This window comes from Ostrinia furnacalis, unplaced genomic scaffold, assembly GCF_004193835.3.
Source record: "Ostrinia furnacalis isolate ACB-3 unplaced genomic scaffold, ASM419383v2 OfSCF1098, whole genome shotgun sequence".
Taxonomy (NCBI): Eukaryota; Metazoa; Arthropoda; class Insecta; order Lepidoptera; family Crambidae; genus Ostrinia; species Ostrinia furnacalis.
Window position 1 is genome coordinate 840,776 of NW_021131337.1, and position 23,631 is coordinate 864,406.

General features: G+C 37.2%; 2 protein-coding genes across 2 annotated transcripts in view; one reads left to right on the top strand and one right to left on the bottom strand.

Moving 5' to 3' along the window:
* The window catches only part of Btk29A (tyrosine-protein kinase Btk29A), a 30,332-nt gene extending 12,376 nt beyond the window's left edge, over positions 1 to 17,956 (top strand). The window contains exons 5-20 of the mRNA XM_028302248.1: positions 250 to 432; positions 489 to 581; positions 759 to 876; positions 947 to 1,032; positions 3,280 to 3,498; positions 5,020 to 5,102; positions 5,286 to 5,363; positions 5,545 to 5,609; positions 7,127 to 7,255; positions 7,825 to 8,018; positions 8,830 to 9,001; positions 9,702 to 9,867; positions 10,301 to 10,396; positions 10,563 to 10,704; positions 12,674 to 12,807; positions 14,253 to 17,956. Coding sequence (XP_028158049.1) covers positions 250 to 432; positions 489 to 581; positions 759 to 876; positions 947 to 1,032; positions 3,280 to 3,498; positions 5,020 to 5,102; positions 5,286 to 5,363; positions 5,545 to 5,609; positions 7,127 to 7,255; positions 7,825 to 8,018; positions 8,830 to 9,001; positions 9,702 to 9,867; positions 10,301 to 10,396; positions 10,563 to 10,704; positions 12,674 to 12,807; positions 14,253 to 14,354 — 2,060 coding nt within the window. The 3' untranslated portion in view covers positions 14,355 to 17,956. The remainder of the gene's footprint in view (positions 1 to 249; positions 433 to 488; positions 582 to 758; positions 877 to 946; positions 1,033 to 3,279; positions 3,499 to 5,019; positions 5,103 to 5,285; positions 5,364 to 5,544; positions 5,610 to 7,126; positions 7,256 to 7,824; positions 8,019 to 8,829; positions 9,002 to 9,701; positions 9,868 to 10,300; positions 10,397 to 10,562; positions 10,705 to 12,673; positions 12,808 to 14,252) is intronic.
* Positions 17,957 to 18,880: 924 nt separating this feature from the next.
* LOC114351153 (CRAL-TRIO domain-containing protein C3H8.02) lies at positions 18,881 to 22,581 on the bottom strand. Its single transcript, XM_028302237.1, has 4 exons — positions 22,330 to 22,581; positions 21,932 to 22,141; positions 21,603 to 21,814; positions 18,881 to 21,009 (listed from the first exon to the last, which is right to left on the bottom strand). The coding sequence occupies exons 1-4, from the start codon at positions 22,483 to 22,485 to the stop codon at positions 20,913 to 20,915; spliced, it is 675 nt and encodes a 224-aa protein (XP_028158038.1). The 5' UTR covers positions 22,486 to 22,581; the 3' UTR covers positions 18,881 to 20,912.
* Positions 22,582 to 23,631: the final 1,050 nt, after the last annotated feature.

Consider the following 23,631-nt stretch of genomic DNA (forward strand, 5'->3'; position numbering starts at 1 on the left):
CGTACTCCGATCCTTGAAGCCCCCGTTGACCCTTCGGTTATTCTACGATCGGGGTGTTCAGAGAATCACCCATTTTTCTTAAGGTTAAAGCCTGGTCCGTGAGCACATAGAATTTTGTCCAATGACCCCAAGCTACCCATCCTTATCACTCGCGCGTAATTATATTGCTGTCGCGACTGTGCGACGGGCGCCCGCAGTGAGTGTGGACCAGGCTTTACCAGCAGTTACAGCTGTGTTTCTGTCACACAGTGTGCGTGTACAAAGTGCGGCGGTCGCGATACCACCCGGGCGCGTGGTGCGCTCGGCGCTGGGCGTGTTGTGACGCGGAGCGCCGGTCCGCGCCGGGCTGCCAGCTCGCCGCCGACTGGCCCCTGCCCGAGCCGCAGATCGAACTGCTGGTGCAGGAGAAGAAGCCCCTTAACGACGTTACATGTAAGTGACACATAGATTACCTTTGGCTAACAGCAGGTTCATGGTTTGACGGAGAGTGCAGGGTTGCCAGCTCGCCGCCGACTGGCCCCTGCCCGAGCCGCAGATAGAACTGTTGGTGCAGGAGAAGAAGCCGCTCAACGACGTTACATGTAAGTCCAACAGCGCTCAACTTTAGCTAGGTCAATAGGTTTGATGGAGAGGGCAAGGTTGCCAGCTCGCCGCCGACTGGCCCCTGCCCGAGCCGCAGATCGAACTGCTGGTGCAGGAGAAGAAGCCCCTTAACGACGCTACATGTAAGTGACACATAGATTACCTTTGGCTAACAGCAGGTTCATGGTTTGACGGAGAGTGCAAGGTTGCCAGCTCGCCGCTGACTGGCCCTTGCCCGAGCCGCAGATCGAACTGCATGCTGGTGCAGGAGAAGAAGCCCCGACGACGTTACATGTGAGTAATAAATCGTTAAACCTGCCAGGCCAACAAGTTCATCATTTGATGAAGAGGGCAATGTTGCCAGCTCGTCGATGACTAGCTTATCCGAACCACAGATAGAACTGCTGGTGCAGAAGAACAAGTCCCTCAACGGCGCGGTGTTATGTGTAGGTAAGTGCTAATTCGCTGAGTAGTGCAGGTCAACAGGTTCTGAAATTGATTAAGAGGGCAAGGTTGCCAGCTCGTCGACGACTGATCTAATCCAAGTCACAGATAGAACTGCTGGTCCAGGAGGACAAAAATGCTTCACCTTTACCTTCTCGTAAAATTTGCCACCGTGTTATGCAATGTAATCGTATTTGTTCGAGAGTCGAACTCAAAATATATTTACGGTTTTCCTATCAAACATATTTACCACATGACCAGTCCTCGCTAAAATCATTAAAGGAATGCGGGTCGTGTCCGTATGTGGCCACTGACATCCCGTACCTATATCTATTGAATAAATCTGTCCATTAAATTTGTCTTCGAACTAATCATAGGTAGAGCAGTACAGTAGTACAGAGCAAAATGTAAAAAAAAAATTCCCAGCTATAGTTTCTTATGCCCGTATTCACAAACAATGTTTGCTTATGTAAAGCGGCAAATTGAACGCACAGCGTTGAATAGAGCTCTGTGATTGGTTCACCCTGTGCGTTTACGCGCACTGTGAGACCTCACAGTAATGTTTGTGACTACGCGCGTTAGTGATCTTTGGCATAAGGAAAACTCATAACCTTAGTTTTCTTGCTTTTTAGAATTGATTAGGCAAGCATCTCTAAGTCTACAGCCTACATCAGGGTCACACGCCTACTCGTTTTATTATCTCGGTAATTCGTAGAAATACAATTTCTCTGTATCTTTCACAGGCGCTGTCTTAGACAGCACGTTTCTACAAGGTTGGAGAAAATGTTTTATTATTATAATCAAGTATTGCTGAGGCGTTTATATTATTCGGAAAATGGGACACTTCAGTAAATGTAACTTTTAATTCTGTCGCGAGTTTATGATAACTAAAAGGTTAGTTCGCCGGGACTTGCAAAGTTTGCTAAGAGCTTACTACTTAAGGCTGTTGAGAAAGTCCTGGGGCAAGTTTACCTTCGCTTCGAGTTCTTGATCTTGCGAGGTAGGTACATTATGAAGCTGAAACTTATGTAGATTATTGATTTTCTCATGGCTCGAGCCCTATAATACAGTGTTTCAATAAGGCGGTTAAGTAAGCTCGTTTCAATATAAGTACATAATTATTTATTACATGTATTCCTAATTTTATTCGTTTGAATTCAGGACAATAAATTCAGGACTACTGATAAGTAATAATAAATGCTAATAAACGCAGTTAATATTCAACATAATATTGTGATACGAATCTAATATTAAAGAACTTTATTTCGCTAGCGATTAAAGAATTATTCCTGTTTCAATTTATATTTTCATCCTACTATTTCATATAATTACCTAAAATTAAATTGTCTATATTAATAATAATAATACAAATATAACAAAGATTGACAATTCAATGTTTCCTCGTATTGAATCCTCGATCAAACGGCAACAGAACTTTATCCTGTCTCTACATTTCCTGGATATGCTATACGCATAACAATAAAAACGAGACAAGAAAAAATAAACGCTTCGGTGTCTGGTTTGACAGCGATAGGTTTCCGCGGAAGGCAGCATACGTTCTATACAAGCAAGTCGATTTGTCGTTAGTGACGTGAATCACTCGTCCCTCTCGCACCCGATATTTGGTGGACAGGTGAAAGCGAGACCGCGAGCCGCCTGCGCGCGCGCGTCGAATGGTGAATGTAGGCCGCGACCATCTTTGAAGCCCTCGCTACCTCGTCTCGACAAGTATAAAGACTTGTCCTCCATGGAAACAAAAAAAGATGCATTAAATCTATTAAAGCTGCATTGTAGGTTTTGAATTGAATTAAGATATCGATGTGAGACTAGGGAGAGGGTTTTTTAAAATAACTATAATAATATGTTTATTGTTATGAATGTAAAATTTTGAATTTAGCCATTTATGATTTTATTATTATTATTATTGTAATTAAAAATTATAGTTTGCGTTGGAATTTTTCGAGAGATAGATTTGTTATCCAGTGACATCCCTGAGTAACTGTAAATATTTACTTTTAGGATAGAGTCCAAATCTATTCAACTTTATTGCGTGACGGTATTCCAATCTAAGGGATATTTTTTGTATAATTTTTCTTCAACGTAATCAATTCCGCTTCGAACATCAAACATCTCAATAACTTTTTATCGCATCCGATTTCACCTGCCCGAATTATTTGTAATCATCTTTGTCGAGCATCTGAGATTGCATTCGAAAAAGTGCAGCAAAAAACTTGAGTAGTTCTCTTGAGCTAGGCAGCGCGGGGCCGCGGAGGCTCTACTGTGAATGTGGCTTATCTCGAGAGCGGTACATTGACACGTTACTCGGCAGTCGCAGCCAGGTGTCGCGCGCGAACGTCCGCCGATTTACCGTTTCCATGTTGCAGACCAAGTCCGAAGACGAACCCATGGTCACCAAGAAGAAGTCTAAGATACCATGCCTGTCTCTATCATCATTCCTCCCGGCATTAGAGGGTATGGCACTTTTCTGGTGACCTCTATTTGTGGCCTCGCCGCTACCGGTTGCGTTCACTCGTCTCACTGCAACTTTCCTTGCTCAGGTGTCGTGTAATGCGTTTGTGTAATGTCAGCGAGTGATTTTGTGCAGTGTTTTGTTCACAAGTGATGTCTAAGTATAACCCTTAACCTGTGTTTAGTTCGACATGGCTGGTTGTACTTCTCATAGACAATAACATGTTTTTGTTTTGTTTGTTACTGATGCGCCACATTACTAATTCATAGCACCAATGGATATACTTACATTCAAAATGTGTTTTTGTATTGTTTTTTACACCATGACTTCAATCAACATCATTATTAAAGAACATTTTTGTTATTCCATAGTAGGCAATCATTTCGTCATTATGTGATGATGAGCGATGAGTTCAAGTGTTCGTTAACTCAAAGTCATTAATAAGTTTTCATAATTTTCACTTTTTACAATTTACCTAGTTTATAGAATGTGTTTTGGGATTTCGCTCAATAACTTTGTAGATTTCTTTAATCAGCTACTTATTAGAACTATTAAAATTAATTTTAATTGGAGCAAGTTTTTTGAAATTAACATTAAAATATCATCAGATTTTTTGTAACTAAGCTGGCCGCGTAATGAAGGTTGACCACATAAATCACATTTACCACTAAAATAAGAATAAGAAATTAAAGAACAAGGTCGAGGTATAATGTCAACCAATGTTCAAAGAGATAAAAGTGTTTTCCGATACAAGAACCTTGTAAATTAGCGGACTTAGAGCATGCACATTATTGAATTATGTATATTAAGTTACATTTACATTTGAAAACTGCTCTACATTTAAATGAGAATAAAAGTATACTTCCAAAAATGGTCTTTATTGACGTTCCAATATTTTGTTTCTCAAAATGTGTTTGTTAATATTAGGAAAAGATGGTAAATATCCACACCCTAACTATTATTTTTGCCTATTCAAAGATGAATATTATTACGGGAATTTATCGGTTCCTCATAAAATGTATTTTTTTTGCACTTACAACTGTAAAATGCATTTTTGTTTATTTGTTAAAGTCCTTGAGAAGTATTGTTCAAAAATGCAATGTGGTTTTACTCAAGTACATTTTAATGCCATGTCCACATTTAACTGTGAGGTGATGAACATTGTCATCTCCATAAATCCAAAACCCAAAATATCTGAATTGCTTTACATGTGTTTGACTCTGCAAGAACAGTTCAAACGGTTGTTGTATTTGTTAAAATATTTTAAGATCTTTGCCCTTCAGAAATTCAGTTGAGTGTTAGTAGCGATGTCATTAATTATTAATTATCTGACTAAGATCGTAAGTGCAGTAATGAATAGAATTCAAGTCATCTCAAGGACTAAAGTCCATCCACCATCCTCCCATCTTCCATTTGCCTCTAGTAAGTTAGAGTCGTTGGCAGTGGACTAAATGCCTTGACGTTGATGATGACGAGGATCCAAAGTAATCCTGATTATTTACAATTATTTGTTTTATCTATAGCTGTCACGGCGGCGGTCACAATGCCAGGAGGCGGCGGCGCCCCTCCCGGCACTCCGTCGGCCAAGCCAAAGGTAAATTCAAAGGTAGCTATTCATTTTTTAATTTATTTTATTACACTACCATAACCATATCACACACTACACAAAGAAATCACGAATTTAATCATAATCGACCGTTTTTAATTTTATCACGACATTACTTCATTTCACTGAACCTCTATGCGAGCTCATAAAACATAATACAGTTTATATTTTTTATTTTTTCAGGAGAAGCAAAGAACCAAAGTTGTGGTAGCGCTGTACCCATTCAAAGCCATAGAAAGCGGCGACCTATCATTAGAAAAGGTATGTTTGTATTGAATCAGTTGTTTCATAATACCAAATCAAAAACCATTTTCAAGTATTTTTTTATATTTATGAATCATGACAAAAATTAAAAAGAAAAAAAACTTTAAAAACAAGCTTTTGATGCTCTGAAGACGTTATAACTTCGAAAAAAAAAATTAAATTATTGCAATCTTTTTAGGGCGCTGAGTATGAAGTAATTGACGACTCCCAGGAACATTGGTGGAAAGTAAAAGACGAACACGGGTAAGAAAAACTTTCACTTTATTGCTTATTTTAATTAAATTGAGAAATAGAGATCCTTTTGTATCGAAACATTACAGTAACTTATTTCATTAGTCCTAAATGTTCATTCACTCGCTACAATTTTTATTTTATCAAAACCTACTTTTCAATTTTACCACATTGTTATGCGTAAATCACACTGTAATATTAACAATAGTTTTGTTCATTCATGATTATAATAAAGTCTAGATAGGGAAATCTAAATCCCACCAAAAACATTCTGTAAAAAACTAGCCAAGTCTCGATGGAGCTGCTTGTTTATCTCTAAAAAGTAATGAAATCTAGACAAAGTCGTGCCAAGTCTATGGTTCCTTACTGCGATTTCTTTATTATTATAGTTAATGTTGTGTGACTTGGCCGTTGCAGGGTACAAAACCAGGTGCTCCGTGACACCATTGCACCAATCTGTTGCCAGAACCGCTACCCATTGACGATGGAAAATTGCCACTTGGAAAACGTTGGTTCAAGAACAACCAGTCAATTGTAGGTTTAATAAAACTGCGTATTTCAATCATACTTATGTATGATTATCTTAATAAAGATTGTTCAACGGCCAAGTCACACAACATTAACTATATTAATAAATAAATCGCAGTAAGGAACCATAGACTTGGCACGACTTTGTCTAGATTTCATTACTTTTTAGAGATAAACAAGCAGCTCCATCGAGACTTGGCTAGTTTTTTACAGAATGTTTTTGGTGGGATTTCACTTCTTTTTGTNAAAGTGACAAAAAATTTCAAAATAGTTAGTTGAAACAAACCACAGCTAATTTTCATAGTGGACTGTACTATACGATACACATGTCAGTCAATTTGACAACCTTTGTCGGAAACATTATTCAATGAAAATATTGTCCGAACCCTTAGTATTTCTCTTCGTCAAATACTTTAACACATTGTGAACCACTTTTCTTTCACGACTATAAAATGATTTTAGCAATTTAATTCACAAAATTGTAGAGTACATTTAAAATAAAGTTTGTTTACACTTTGACAGCAATAGACTGACATGCAAGGTGACATGTCAATTAAGTTTTCAGTTACTGTTGCCATTAAAAGAAATTAGTACCATTAGTTTTCCGCAACATGGCGAGGGTTTTTATGTTCCTGGTCAGGCTATAATTGGTAATTAATTTAGTAATAGCTCCTTACTAATTTTATAAACGCGAAAGTAACTTTGCCTGTCTGTTAATTTTACATGGTTAAACCTGAACTGATCGAGTAATTTAGTAAAGATATAGTTTGGGACTGGAGGATATAGGGAAACATAATATAGTTTTTATCCAGTTTTGAGAGGATAGATAGATGTTTGGGAATTCTTTCACAATTAAACCTCTTAACCAATTAAGATGAGGTGTAGAGATAGTTTGAGACCCAAGGAAAACACAGGATAGGTTTTGAAAGGAAGACAGAACCATATTCACGTGGTAAAAGCCGCGGGTAAAAGCTAGTTTTTTATTGTTTTGTGTCTCGCAGGTGGTACGTGGGCGAAATGTCTCGCCAGAGAGCGGAATCTCTACTGAAACAAGAGGACAAGGAGGGTTGTTTCGTAGTCCGCAATTCCTCCACTAAGGGCATGTACACGCTCTCGCTATATACCAAAGTGTAAGTATCACGTATCATGGCACTTCTTTCCGAACCAGATCACCAATACCGATAGAGAACATCAATATAGACCATAATAAAATTATGGTAATGCGCAAATTGCTAATGGTCAATTAATCAACATAATATTATGTTGCACAACAACAATAAAACTGGAACCGAATAACGACTTCTTAGCCAAAGACGAGTTTATCTGCACCAATTTCTAATAATCAAATTTTTGTTTAACCAAACAATTCGTAAATTAATAAGCATTCATATTTATGTGTAAGATGTCTGAATGTTTGTTTATACCAGGAGTTCCTAAATTATTGGAGAAGCGCCCCTAAAAAAAATCGCGCTCCCCATCCTTATTCTTTGGTCCAGAATTCCCCATCCTTATCCATTATTTTTTGGTCGTATGGAGTGCATTCTCTCAGAGGTCGCAGGTTATTTAATACTTAACTTTAACACAGATAACCCGCGCCCCCACTTTGGGAGCCCCTGGTTATACTGTAAGTCTTAAACGGGTGATCCAATTTGGATGCGGTTTTTCCACACACACTTCATGTCATCATTTTCTCTTCCAGTAACCACCCGCAAACAAAACACTACCATATAAAACAGAACAGTCGCGGCGAGTTCTATCTCTCTGACAAGCACTGCTGCCCCAGCATACCGGAGCTCATCAACTATCACAAGCATAACAGCGGCGGGCTGTGCTCGCGGCTCAAGACCACGCCCTGCGACCGACCCGCGCCGCCCACAGCTGGCCTCTCGCATGGTAAGCGCATCATCATCATTTCAGCCACAGAACGTCCACTGCTGAACATAGGCCTCCCCTAATGATTTCTATGTCGCCCGGTTGGTAGCGGCTGGGCATATCGCATGGTAAGAGCTTCATAATCATCATCGCTGCCTGCTGCTGTCTTTCCTGAACACTTTAATCCGGACCTTTTCAAGGCGAGAGTGAGCTTACAGGACAGATATGTACCATCCTAGACTGCAATCCCACTTAACACCAGGTGCGATTGCGGTCAAATACATGCCTTGTCTTGCATAAAAAAAAATCATTATTTCAGCAACAGGCCTCCCCTAATAATTTCTTACCTTTATGAGGTCGTCTGTCGGTAGGTCGTCGGTCCACCTTGTGGATAAGAGCATATTAGCTAAGAATGTCAATGGTTCAAAAACTCGCACATTATCGGGTGGCATCCTTAGGCATCTTTATATGCACACGAACACCTACAGCAAAATTATGTTGCGGCATCCTGCCGAAATGTGTCACGAATACGCTCGTGCGGTTTAGGACACATCTCGAAAGCTGCCGCTTCGGTATTCCTAAGCATCCGTGATTCTCGTGGCTTGCTAATTTAATTAACATTGCAATTTCAACCGTTGCGTTAAAACTATAAGGAACATTATTATTCGTCACCTAAAAATCCCTTACTGTGCCATCCCTATAATGTGCGCAGACACATAGCGGATAGCGCATTCGTACTAAACAGATCACATGACTTCTGACAGGTTATATGACACGCGCAGTCATTTGTTTTTTATTACACACGCGTTAAATTTACCTTCTATATTTACAGACAAATGGGAGATAGACCCATCAGAGCTGGTCCTCCTAGAGGAGTTAGGCGCAGGCCAGTTTGGCGTGGTCCGGCGCGGGCGCTGGCGCGGCCGCACAGACACCGCCGTCAAGATGATGAAGGAGGGCACCATGTCGGAGGACGACTTCATTGATGAAGCTAAGGTCATGACGTGAGTATATCCACTGTTTATTATAACAAATGCGAGATAGACCCGCCAGCTGGTTCTCCTAGATGAGCTGGGTGTGGCCGCACAGACACCGCCGTCAAGATGATGAAGGAAGGCACCATGTCGGAAGACGACTTCATTGATTAAGCCAAGGTCATGACGTGAGTATAGCAATGCTTGTTTCTTTGAATATAATATTTATTTGTCTTTGAATAAGTGTGTATAGAAGATCGAAAATAACAAAATAATATGATCACATGTCCAGCTATAGTCTGGTCTGCGAGCACGTAGAATTTTGTCCAATGACCCCAAGCTACCCATCCTTATCGCTTTATCAACCAAAAATCTTTGGTGAACGAGACAAAGATTGTTTTATCCAAGTCCCTATCTTTACCAACGATATAAGTAAGTATCCATTGTTTGCTACCAGGAGTACCATAAGCATACAAGTGTTCGTAAATGGACACTAGACGTTTGCCCTTGTCTTTTGAAGCTTAGTAACAGATAAAATCACACATTCTTGAGAAAAATATTGTCGACTCGCTCTTCCCTCCGATGTCGGAATAGGCCTAGTCTAATTTTCTTGTCTTGTATATTACGGTCATATTACATGTCTGAATATTCTTTTGAGTCAATATTCTGCTTCTTAGTTGTTTGTTCAGTTTTGAAAATTATTTTAATTCCTATCGTTGCTCTGTTACAGTAAACTCCAACATCAGAACCTAGTCCAGCTGTACGGCGTATGTTCCAAGCACAGACCCATCTACATCGTAACCGAGTATATGCGGCATGGCTCGCTGTTCAACTACTTACGCCGCACCTCGCCTGACCAGCTGGGGCCTGGCGTACTGCTGGATATGTGCATACAGGTGCGATATTACACTAGTGCACCACGCGTGACATGACAATACTGCGTGACACGACGTTATAACACTCACAAGACGACCACATTCGACGAGATAAAAGTAGTTATTAAATTTTTCTGGCGTTAAGATAAAAGTATACTATAGACTATAGACACTAGTGAATACTACTACACGACGTTCGATATGATCCAACTATCTAACCACCCACGCATAACACGACAGTGAGCTACATGCGACATGCCACTAATATATTACAGTATACCTGAGAAAGCATACGACTCAATGTACCATCCATTCATAAAACACCAAAATTGTACTACACGCGACACTACTCTTGTGTACCATTTACATATAATACCGAATAATCAAATTAATGAGACTTTCGAGTAGAAGAGCTGGAATAGCATTTAATATGATTTCTTCTTACTTATTTCAGGTCTGCAAAGGAATGGCGTATCTAGAAAGGCATAACTATATTCACCGAGATTTAGCGGCGAGAAATTGTTTGGTTGGGGATGAAAATGTGGTTAAAGTAAGTGTGCTTTTAAACTCTTATCTTTTTGATACCAAAGATTCGGAGAGTGACAGTGACTGAAAGACCTAATTTATCATGCCTGGTTAATTAATCAACTTCATTAAAAAAATCGAAATAACGGTTCAACTCACCTACTTAACTAAATAAACGTAATGTGTTATAGGTAGCAGATTTTGGACTAGCGCGGTATGTATTGGACGACCAATACACGAGTTCTGGCGGTACGAAATTCCCTATCAAATGGGCGCCGCCTGAAGTACTCAACTACACGCGGTTTTCCTCCAAATCTGATGTTTGGGCTTTTGGTAAGTGTAAATACTTTGATTTTTTATTTATGTGAGTTCTGAAAAAAAACTAATTTTGGGTCATATTTAAAAATCGTTTTCGCCAAATTTCACTTCGCAAACAACTTATCGCCAAAGTTTCATTTCCCAAATATACTTTTAGCAACTGTACTTTTCGCAACTAATTCATTTGGTCAAATTATCATTTGGGCAAATTTTACTTGGCAAATGTTTATATAGCAAATGTTTTATTTTGCCAAATATTATATCCCAAATAATTTGTTTGGTCAAATTGACACTTCACATACTTACCCACCGTTACCCACAAATCAAACCATAAGGCAGATGATCATGGTTTTCACAAGAATTTTATGTATAGCCTGACCAGGAACATAAAAACCCTGGCATAGAGGCGCTTCAATTGCATTTGATAGTGCAACACTGAGTACAGTCGTACCTGTGTTAAATTAATAGGCTAACTTTATGTATCAGGATTCAGGATTACGGGCTAATTTGATATTTTCATAAATTAACGAGAAAATATTATTATAGGTAACCTGGTTTAAATGAATTAAATGAAACCATCAATCGAGCTAGTAGGATTTATTTTATTATTCATTCATAATCAAATTCAGAACTTGAATATTTAACTGCAATGTCTGCTCATGAACGCTTCAAACTCGGTAGTACTTCTTTCCCAATTCCATAAAATTGAACACATAGAAAGTGACAAAAAACTTTAAAATAGGTAGTTGAAACAAACCACAGCAAATTTTCATAGTGGACTGTACTATACGATAAACATGTCAGTCAATTTGACAACCTGTGTTGGAAACATTATTCAATGAAAATATTGTCCGAACCCTTGGTATTTCTCTTCGACAAATACTCTAACACATTGCGAACCACTTTTCTTTCACGACTATAAAAAGATTTTAGCAATTTCATTCACAAAATCAATTGCGCACATTTAAAATAAAGTTTGTTTACACTTTGACAGCAATAGACTGACATGCAAGGTGACATGTCAATGAAGTTTTCAGTTACTGTTGCCATTAAAAGAAATTAGTACCATTAGTTTTCCGCAACATGGCGAGGGTTTTTATGTTCCTGGTCAGGCTATAAAACAAAGAGATTGCAGAAAATAGTATGGTTGCAGAAAGTAGGTATTGCATAAAATAGTAGGTTAGGTTAGAACAGTGACCCTTCACGCGCGAAGGCGAGCGAAGCGTGCCGCGGCAGCGGCCGCCGAGCGCTAGAATCACCTCTATTGTTAATGAATCATTTGGAAATTTCGATAAAAACAATGAAATATGAAAATTAATTTAGAACAAATTTTATATTAACTACCCACTAAACAAAATAATAACCACAAGTTAATTTGTATTCCATTCTATGCACCAATCAAATTATTTTGTAAATAGTTTATCGTGAAATATTTTTGCCAAATGAAACGTTTGCCAAAACATACTTTGCCAAACATTAATTTGCTAAACAATAATATGCCAAAAACGGCATTTGCGAATTAAAAGTTTGCTATAGATGACCCACGCTGAACTGTCCCGCCAAACTCAATGACAGGGGGGCGCTACCATCGTTCAACTATATGGTTTCCAACATGGCAAAAATCTGAACCAGCTATCCGGTATTGACGGTGGCGCCCCACTGTCAATGTCATCGACAGGACAGTCCAGTATTTTGGAACTATATAAGTTGTTTTGCCAAATGAGAATTTGCCAAATGAAAATTTGCGAAACGTTGTTTGCGATGTGATAATTTGGGAAACGTTTTTTGGCCAAACATTAGTAATCCTTAAAAATCATATTGTAGTGACTCTTTTTTGCCTAGGATTTGAAACAAAATTTAAAAAATCTGAAACATATTTTTTAACATGGCGAAAGTCGAAACCTTCGAAACCCTCTGGCGTACGAGGAAAGCTATTTTTCTTGTAAAAAGGTTACATGTAAAAGTAATGGCTTGTATTTTACAGGTGTACTAATGTGGGAGGTGTTCACATGCGGAAAAGTGCCATACGGTCGAATGAAGAATTCCGAAGTGGTGGAGATGGTTCAGAGAGGACAAGTGCTGGAGAAACCCAAAGGATGTTTGAATGAAATTTATAATGTAAGTTTTATTTTTAATTCAAACATACTATTGCCCATGCACTAATGAACTGGAGTTTCTGATCACGACCAAACGATATTTTGGCAACCCAATTTTCCGCAGTCTATTAAATTCCCTATTACACAGCTGTTGTTTTGCCAGTGTTCCTAGTATCTAGGTATAGGCTTGCGCGTAGCTTCAAGCACCGAAAGGTTTACCCTTAATAAGGCAATGGGAATATGGTTCCCACCACATTTTGAATCTTTAATCCCTTGTGTTAAGGTCCAAAAACAATGCAACATTTTTAACTTACTATTCTGTTAGACCGTCAGGAATGTTACCTTGGCTAAGAGGCTACCATAGAGTTATAGAGAGATGCCAACTAGTGCACTGAGTTCGAAACTCATTGTTGCTGTGCTCATTATCCACTGCGGTATCAACTCAACTCAACTCAACGTTCGAATAATCTTTAGTACTACGCAAGCAAATGTTTACATTATGACGTCGCTGTTGTCATCATTTCTGTCACGAGCAATGTGTTCTGTTTTTGGGCATATTGCTGCGACACCGGCCCCGCCCCCTTGTCACATTTCCCTTTCGTTCGTTTCAGCCGAAAGACGTCCACTGCTGGACAAAGGCCTCCCCCAAGGATTTCCACAAAGACCGGTCCTGCGCCGCTCGCCTTCCTGCCCCAGCGGCCATCAGCTCTTCGAGCTATGTGCCCCGCCCACTGCCACTTGATTTAAGCGATTCCGCGGGCTATGTCAGTCACTCTGGTTCTCCTACGGATCTCCTCATTTCTGATTTGATCACGCAGGGAAACTCCGAGCATAGCACGCATCGCTCTTTGGGTGACCTTGAGCCTTCTTATGAGGCCCATAGCACAGAATAATAATAAGTACTACGTACAGAAGTTTTACTTCGCGAAGGTATTTAAAAAAAATTATGCTCAATGTCATTAACAATATGGTGTAATTTAGCCTGTCTCAAGAGTCAAGCACCATTTTGTAGACAAACGTCAGTGATCGGCAATGCGCCGAAGCTATAGGGCTGACTTCGGTAAAATGATGTGACGTGAGGTGCCAAACTGCGGAAAATGGCGGAGGAAATACATGATTTAGCATGAATAATATTAACTACTTATTTACCTCTCAGTGTCTTGAGGCAACTTAAAAAGTACATTCTGTGTTTTTATTATTATTTAGGCAGTTAAATACTGCACAATATTTAGTACACCGTTTTCTTTATTTTCTTCCATCATACACAAGAATACGCGTGCGTGAGTCAATGTTCGCTCGTATGTGAGGCCTTGTCGAATAGTAGAATATCCTGTAGGTGGGCCATCGTGCGTGTTTTGTTATCGATGTAAACTTGCGGAGATGAACAGGCCTGCCCATAGTAAGCGATCACGTCTCCCTTTAGTTTCTGTGATCTGTAGAGGCTATAATGATGATCGTTTGTTTCAGGTAATGCTGGCATGCTGGCGGCACGCGCCCGACGAGCGGCCGTCCTTCCGCGTGCTGAAGGACGAGCTGGCGGACATGATGCAGCTGGTGCTGGCCGACTGACTGCGCCTGCTGCTCGCCCTGCTGCAGCCGCCGCCCGCCACGCTGCCGCGCGCGCGCCGCCAGGCCGCGCCGCCCGTCTGAGCACGCTACAACACGATACATCGCGAGATACTGCTCTACGAGATCACCACATTCACCACAGTAGTCAGTATTGTAATCAAGCTCGTCTGAACACTACGCTACAACACGATACATCGCGAGATACCGCTCTACAAGATCACCAGTTCACCACCGGTGTGTGCAATGTAATCGAGCTCGTTTGAATGCTACGCTACACCACGATACATTACTAAAATACCACCACCGGGGCGTATAACGTCAGTTTTGTAATTGAGCTCGTCTGAATACTACGCTACACCACAATCCACTACTGGCGTTAACAACGTCAGCTAGCTCGTCTGAACGCTACGCTGCAACAAGATACATCGCGAGATACTGCTTTACAAGATCACCACATTACCCACCGGTGTGTGCAACGTCAGCAATTTAATAATTGTGCTCGTTTGAATGCTACGCTACAACACGATACATCGCGAGATACTGCTCTACAAGATTACCACCGGTGTGTGCAACGTCAGCAATGTTACTGAGCTCGTTTGAATGCTACGCTTCACCACGATAAACTACTAAAAATACCACCACAGGAGTGTACAACGTTAGCAATATCATTCAAGCTCGTCTGAATGCTACGCTACAACACGATACACTACTCAGAAATGCCACCACCGGTGTGTGCAACGTTAGCAATGTAATCGAGCTCGTCTGAATGCTACGCTACAACACGATACACTACTCTACATACCACTACTGGCGTTAACAACGTCAGCAATGTCATCAAGCTCGTCTGAATGTTACGATATACCAAGCTACACTATGATACAAAACGCTACACTACCAGCATAACATACCACCAACATTTTGAACAATCTACTACTACTACACTACACTTCACTGTCAATCACAATCAATCAATCAAACACACACAATATCAGCGATTGCAACCATGCCATCCGACTAAACATTACTACACTATTACTGGCAGGTTCATTATAAGCAATCTAAATGACATTTTGTTTACTATCAAGTATTTATCGTTGCATATATTTTCGTCCGAGCACAACCATTGCCTCATCGGTTCCGCATTTTTTCTCCTTGTCTGAAAGTAATTGTCTTCCATGTTCTTCCAGACAATTTTTAACTAATCATTCAGTACTACTAATAATAGCTCGAATGTCGTTGATGTGTCTCCAAAAATCCCTGTGTGGCCAAAAAATTGCGAAAGTAGCCAAGTCTCGCGGATAGTTTTGATATTTTTGTAGGCATTTTAACAAAAGGCGGGTATTAGTTGTCCTTTTATCAGATTTTAGATCTATTAATTAAAATAATATCATACATACCATTGACTGTTTTTGTAATTACAAAATAAAAAAACAAAGTGATGTATAGCTACGTGCTGTTACAAAGTATATTACAACTTGCTAATTTGATAAGATGATGAATGCAAAAACATCTTCAAGGACTGCTGGGCAATCCTAAAATGCGTAATCGTTTATTATTAAATCATTGAGTTATGTTATCAGATGAAGATTGTCCGATTTTGTGCTGTGAAAGAATTCAACGAATTGAATATATTGCATGGAAATTATAATGCCAACCGCAAAACATTTATAGATTATACGGATTTTTTCCAAACATAGTCTTCATAAAATAACTGAAACTATGAAATTCTAGACAATGTAACATTAGATAGATAACTAGGTAGTGTTTTATTGTATACCACACGAAATTAGCAATTGGAAAACAACCAATAAATACATGAACAATAAAATTGTCTATTACGATTCGATAGTCTCAATGCGTCTAGTGTAACCCAAAATTTGTGGGAAAATTTTGATTGATATTATGAAGAGTAATGAAATAAAAATATTTGTGGTAAACTACGGACTTCAATTCAGTTATCGCAGAAACGCCCCACATCGAATCTGAACAATAAATACATGCATGGAATTGATGGGATAAACTAAAGGAATTGAAGAAACTATACAGTTATTACCCTTAAAATGTACATAATACACTGCCACCAGTCCGCTACAGAGACGTTATTTGAAATTTCAGACAAAGAAATATTAATTTTCGGATCTATCTCGCTAAAGTTCTGTTTTAATATAGGTTCTAAGTGTAATCCCGGTAAACGTTAAATAACGTTTCTGGGTGGGTATATCTCAAGTTATATGTGATACATTTAGTAGAAATAGTAGAGCCATTTAGACTGGTACAACACATGGCCCGTACGTGTCAACTAACCACGTCAGTATTTAATTATGTATGGTAGTACGACTAGCTTTTAACGATATTTATCATAATCCACGTCACGCGTAATTTTCAATTCATTATATTCACCACAGTCATAGTACACCTTTATTCCTTTTGCATGCACGTCATAGGTAGTGCAATATCAATCGTACATTGTAAGGAAGGAGTATAAGCCCATCATCATATCATTACTTATGTAATTATTAATGTACATAAATTATAGTAGTTATTTAATATATTATTAGATGACATATAGAACATGTACCATGCATTTGAACGACGCACAATAGAAAACATTATTTTTGGTAAACACATGTCATTGCTTTAGCATGTTAAGATTGTCACAAATAAACCGAATTTGTTATTGTATTGCTAAATTTTGTACTCGAAGGCTGTTTTTACTTTTGTAATTCCTTTTGTTGATAACTAGTCATAATTATGTATTTAGTGTCATAATTACGTATAGTGGGCACAAAAATAAACAAAAAAGACACTGAAGCATTGTCCACTATGGTTGCAGTGGTATCTTAGAATTAAACCAATCGTTTTCAGTTTTTGAATCTGTGGTATTTTCGCGTTTCTATAAAGATTTTTTAGCGTCGATTATTGTAAATTAATAATGATTCTAAAGTCTTGTCATACTAGTGACATTATACGGAGCTTATCAAAAGTTCGAAAAAATTCGGTCCAATAAGGTAAGTAAAGTATTGATTGAAAGGTTGTAGTATAATTTCGCGCTACGTGGGTTTGCGATTTATCCAAAATTAAAAGGGACCTTAGCGGGGACACTTATACTGAATATGTGCCAATTATTTCCTTACCCATTTTAGGAATTAAACTTCAGAAATAACAACAGTACAGGATAGTTGGTTTTCAAGTAATATGTATACAACAATTTTATATTATTTTAAGTCAAAACTTGAATCACCAGTGAGACAATTCATATCATCGATTCACATACCGTTTAATCTATCCCACTATAGGTGGCGGTCGAAGATACATTTACTGCAAAATTATTACCTTTCTCAATGGTGGTTCAACGAAGGATGAATTAGTTCATAGCTTGAAACAGTCATTATTATTTTCTAAAATGTATACTTAGCGAGTCCATAAGTCATTTGGTCGTAAATCTTACGATTTATTGTGATATCTGTCGAAAGTGCTTAGAAATAGCGCTACTATTAATTTGTATTGTTATTTTATTAGGAAAACTATAGTTTGTTATTAAGTACTATGTAATTTGTAATGAAATGAAAGTAACAGTTGAGGAGTACAATATAAACAAAACATAGCTTGATAAAACAAATTGAATATAGACTCTTTATTTAAATAGTGTAATTTGCTTTTGAATTGTACAGCAACTATTAATTTGTATAACTGTTTTATAAAACTATTAAGTCGAATAAAATCATTATTAATAAATTGTGGTTTTATTTTTCGTTTCATGTAAATTTCATGGTAAAATTTTCCTTTGCGGACACGGAAATACCTACATAAATAAGGGGTAAAGTCAGTACTACTTAATTTATTACCAGTTACCATTATGTGGATAATAAACTAGCAGTTAGTTTATAAAGTCCTGCTACCTTTATGATGTCGGCGGTCCACCTTGTGGGTGGACGTCCCACGCTGCGTTTTCCGGCACGCGGCCTCCATTCCAGAACAACAGACTTTAGTTCGTTTACGGATCTCCTGCTGGATTGAATGACTGTAAAATTTGGACAATTATGGTACTACCCAAGCTAGATACCATCTAGCTACCATCGGGGAACCAGATGCAGGTTAGCGTACCATCCCTATATTGTTGACATTCCACCAGCTCGCACTAAGCGTTTCGATGTCTCTTATAATGCGAACGGCTAGGAATTTGTTGCCTGCTGCTGTCTTTCCCGAAGACTATAATCCGGGCCTTTTCAAGGCGAGAGCATCCCACGTAACATCAGGTGCGATTGTGGTCAAATACCTGCCTTGTTATGCATAAAAAAAATATCATGTAATTACGATACGCCAATACTCATCTTTAACATTTTCATAGAGGTGCTAGGAACTAAAAACAAAATTAGGAAATAGTGGAATAAAAACAATTGAGTTCATGAATTGCTCGCCATATATTTATATTACATACACTCATTACATACCTCAAATAAAATACTTACATAATATTTTTGACAAAAATAAATCATTACCTTACAATAAAACTACATTTAAGTAAATATAATTAGCCTATTCTCTGTTTAAGGTTTATTAAGGAATGACATGGGCCAAAATATTATTATTAGTAAATGCGTAAAATCTTTATTGTTTTTTAAATCTGGCTTGGTATTATCGATAATGTATTGTTATGTCAATAAATTATTGCTTGGGTAATATTTTAGACAAAATTATTTACTAGTTATTTCCTAACATAACATAAACCATGATTTTTAAACTAACTGATAGCATTTAAATGAAACGCCCACTTACACATACCGAAGCGTGTTTAGCCTCTAAAAAGGGCTTAGCGTCAAGATGAAGACTGAGAAGAAATTACATTATCAACCAATAAAATACAGCCAGTTTGACAATATACGATTTTAGAGAGACTTAATACCCTGTAGTTTTATTCAGGAATACTTTAAAGAGCATTGACGTTGCTGTAAGTACTATAAATCAGAGAAAATTAAAGCCTGTGATGTGATTGAATTAAATATTATAGAAATTCATTCAATCAATCATAGTGCAAGCTCAGGACTTTTTGATCTATTTGAAATAGTTTGGATGTTTTAAAATCTTATTTATCATTAAATTAACATTTGATGTGATAAAATCAACATCCAGGAATGAATAAGTTTGATTATTTAAAATAATTATGACAAGTATTTGGTAATGATCGTAGTTTTTCGTTTTGTGTAAGTGCATAAATAAATATAGTTTTTCATACACAGTCATGTTACATGAATACAACTACAATAAAATTAGGATTCTTAAGATATTTTTTAAGTTTTGAATAGGTTTAATTTATGTGTACCATTGACTAGAGAACTATGTATGTGTAAGAATATTCTATTTGTAGTATGAGTCAGTATGGCTCCCTAAAATTACAATATCTTTCGATTCAAAGGATTATAATAAAATGTGCTATTTTATCAAATTAATAAGCTATAGTCGGCATAGGGGCATTCAATAGCAGTCTTGTAAATCTATGTTGAGGCACAAAAATGCTTATTTGACCTTATACAGGCCTAGCAATTACAGAATTTCCATTATTTTGGAAGGGAAAATGTGCCATATTTTGAGCCTTATTCGCTTGTCTTAGGTCCAAAAACAATAATAATTTTGATTATGTTATGACTGTTAAAGGGTTAAATGCGTCTAAATGTTGCACCCACGTTAATGGAACCGGCCTTCAACTGCTCATATGCACTTTACATGTTAAAATGCTTCTATTAATTAATTGAAATAGATTGTTCACAATTAATTTGTAAGTGTAATAACGAAAACAACATGTTACTTATGATACACAAGTTAAATGTTACTCAGGAAAATATTGTAATATCCTCATTTTAACTGACTATAACAGTTTTATTTAACAAAAAAAAAACAACATTTTAATAACAATTAAAGCATTAGAAAGGTACATAATGGTTTAATGGCAAGTGTTAATCTCAAGTTTTCAAGAACATGAATTAAACTTAATAGGTATTTCCTTAGATGAAAATATTATGTGTGGACATGGATTGGAGGCATAATAATGCAGATTTCACAAAAAGCTTAGAATATTTTTATTAGCACATATTTTCCAAGTTAACGTTTTGTTTCATGTACTACACCTTAAAAATATGATTATTATTATTAAAAATTAAGCTTTGTTTACAAACACTATGGAAAACTGAATAACCTTCTTGACCCCACAAGTGTTGTTCAGTATGTAATAGGAATTAGTATTATTATTTATCACTTTCATCTCACTTTCAGTATAATATTGGAAAATATATTAACAATGTTACATAAAATTTATAAAATATGTAAGTAATAACAATTTGAAAAACAGTGTAATAGTTAATGTATGTTTATGCAAAAATATTATTATTGCCTATTTAAATATATAAATGACAAATTCTGATGTATTGGAGTTATGGTTTGTAGCTATAATAATGTAAATTACCTCATAGAATATCCACATTCACAATTAACATAATTTACGTTAAAATTAATTACACTGTATACTTACTACATGCATTTATCGTTACGTTATCCTTGTCATAGTTACATGTCGGTCGGTAGAATATCTGGTATCAAGTATCGGCACAGATCCATCTCTGAACTGACAAATGTCACTTTCCCTGCAGTGTTTTCATCAAGCCTGTAAACATAAATAATTATAAATAAAACAAATTTTCGTTGTTAGAGCAACAGGTTATCAGGACCATAGACTATACAGACATTCAACTTTGTAAACATTAGGTACATTAAACTTGTTTACATATTTCTTATCCTAGTATTATAAATGCGAAAGTTTACATGTCTGGATGGATATTTATTACTCTTTCACGTAAAAACTACTGAACGGATTTTGATGAAACTACAGTATTATTCTTTATAACCCAGAATAATAGATAGGCTATAATTTATGACGATCTGTGACAAACTAAATTTCACGCGGGTGAAGCCGCAGGCAAAACCTAGTTAATACTATTAAGTAGGGCACTCATCAGCCCAATATTAATTACATATAAAGTTTGATAATATGGTCTTTCTGGGAAATCCTGTATGTAGTAAGCAAAAATTTGAAAAGACTTGCAGTTTTAGACCAACAATGTAACATTATTATTATTTATACTTTAAAAATCCACAATTATTACAGTTTTATTTAAAATTAATTAAGTATTTCTCTTGATTGTGGCTCCACTTGGGTAAAGCCTCCTCCATCATTTTTTTTTGTACAATGTAACATACCAGCCCTTTATAACTGCCCAGCATCCAGAGAAGAAGGTAGGTGCGTTGATTATGAGGCACACGCCCAGCCTTTCAGGGTAGTGTCTACTAAGCAGCCATATTAGGTTCTTCAGCACCTGGTAGTCCATACAGGACAGCGTGAAGTTGTTCAGGTCAAAGACAATGCATAAATTGTCCACAACTTCTTCAAAACATCTTTTACTGGCATCCTCCTGCAATATCAGATTTATAAAACTAATTAATTTCTAACTAATGTTCAATAGTAGAATCTATTTGTAAAGAAAGTTTATTCAACTCAAATAAAGACTGAAAGTTATACTTTCACATACCAAACAGTAAACAATAAATTTAGTAAGTTCATCAATATTCCTGTCACTGGAGCTATGATTTTTTGCAGGAATGTACACGATCGGCCGACCAACTATGTCTCTGTGTCTCAGTACTCTGGCTTTATCTGAGTATTTTTCTATAAGCTCCTTATCATTTTGCAAGTCTGCTACACCATATTCACCACGCCACTTGTTGGTCTTGATTATAGCCTAAAATTCAAAAATATAAATGAAACATTTTATTTTCACGTAAACTGTAATCTTACGATAAGCGCGTCTCTGTTTATCTATTGCTGTCATTTATTATCATGTAAGCAAATACAAAAATCAATATCCTATAACTCAGTTATCAGCAGTGTACCAGATTATGGTTAGAGAATAAGAAAAGTTTAATGTACCTGGAATGCTTGGTCCACAGTCTTAAAAGCCCTTAAATATCTCCTTAGTGAGTAATCATTATGATATTGTGCTGGATCAGCGCTCACAATCAAATTCATCCGATCCTTTAGTTCTTTGAGATCACTTTCATTTACTGGTTTTGGTTCTTCTGCCATATCTTATTATGTACTTTGTTTTCGGTTTATATTCTGTTATATTAGGAATTAAATATCAGTAAATAGCGACTTTGTATATCCTAAGTTTTATAATTTAAAGAAAGAAAGAAAGAAAGAAAAAATGTTTATTTGGTACTAAAATAATGATACACATTGACATTAAAAAGTGAAATAATACAATTGTTGTACCAAATTGGTCTCTGCTCAGTATTCTTCATAAGATTTGGATTTATCAATAAATACGGAAGAAACCAGAAAAACACACACTGACACTTTCGCGCTCCACGCATTTGACAGCTAAGACACCATTTGTCAGTTTGACATAATATGTCAACTATATTTTTTTATGAGAAATAACTGCTTTGGCCTTTTTATAAATGGTCACTAACGTTGAACCAAAGGCGAAAACAGATGGCGCTGCAGGCGAAATAAAACTACACAGCTATGATACACACACAGTATAGCTGTTTATTATAACTGATCTTCATCTCCATCATACTGAACATAAATAAAATAGGCACCTAAATATTCACGTAAGTATCATCATCATCATTTCAGCCACAGGACGTCCACTGCTGAAGTGAACATAGGCCTCCTCAATGACTTCCACATCGCACGGTTGGTAGCGGTCTGCATCCAGCGCCTTCCTGCTACCTTTATCACGCTTTATTTACATACCGGAAAACGCAGCGTGAGACATCCACCCACAAGGTGGACCGACGACGTAAGTATCATTTCAAGGAAAATAATATTTAGATTATGTTCTATTTTTTAATCCTCGTTCATGTAGGTAGATGGTAGATAGTAGGTACAATGTTAGTCATACCAATCATACTGTTTTTACACTTTTTTCTATTTTTGTAGATACGTAACCTTAGCGTTTTTTTTTTACTTTCGTAGCACTTCCGTAGCTACGTTGTAACTCGTAGTAGATAGACGCGCCTCGCCGTAGCTGCGTAGGTAAGTAGCTAGAGCGACTGCCCGTCCGATTGCTCGTAGTGTTGTAGTAGCAACGTAGAGCCTGGCTAATCTTAAGTAGCTACGAGTATGTAATAGTTATTTTTTGTATGTGAGGGTAACTATACCTATCGGCATAAATCGTATAATGAAATTTGGAATTTACTTACCTACCTACTTACTTATGAC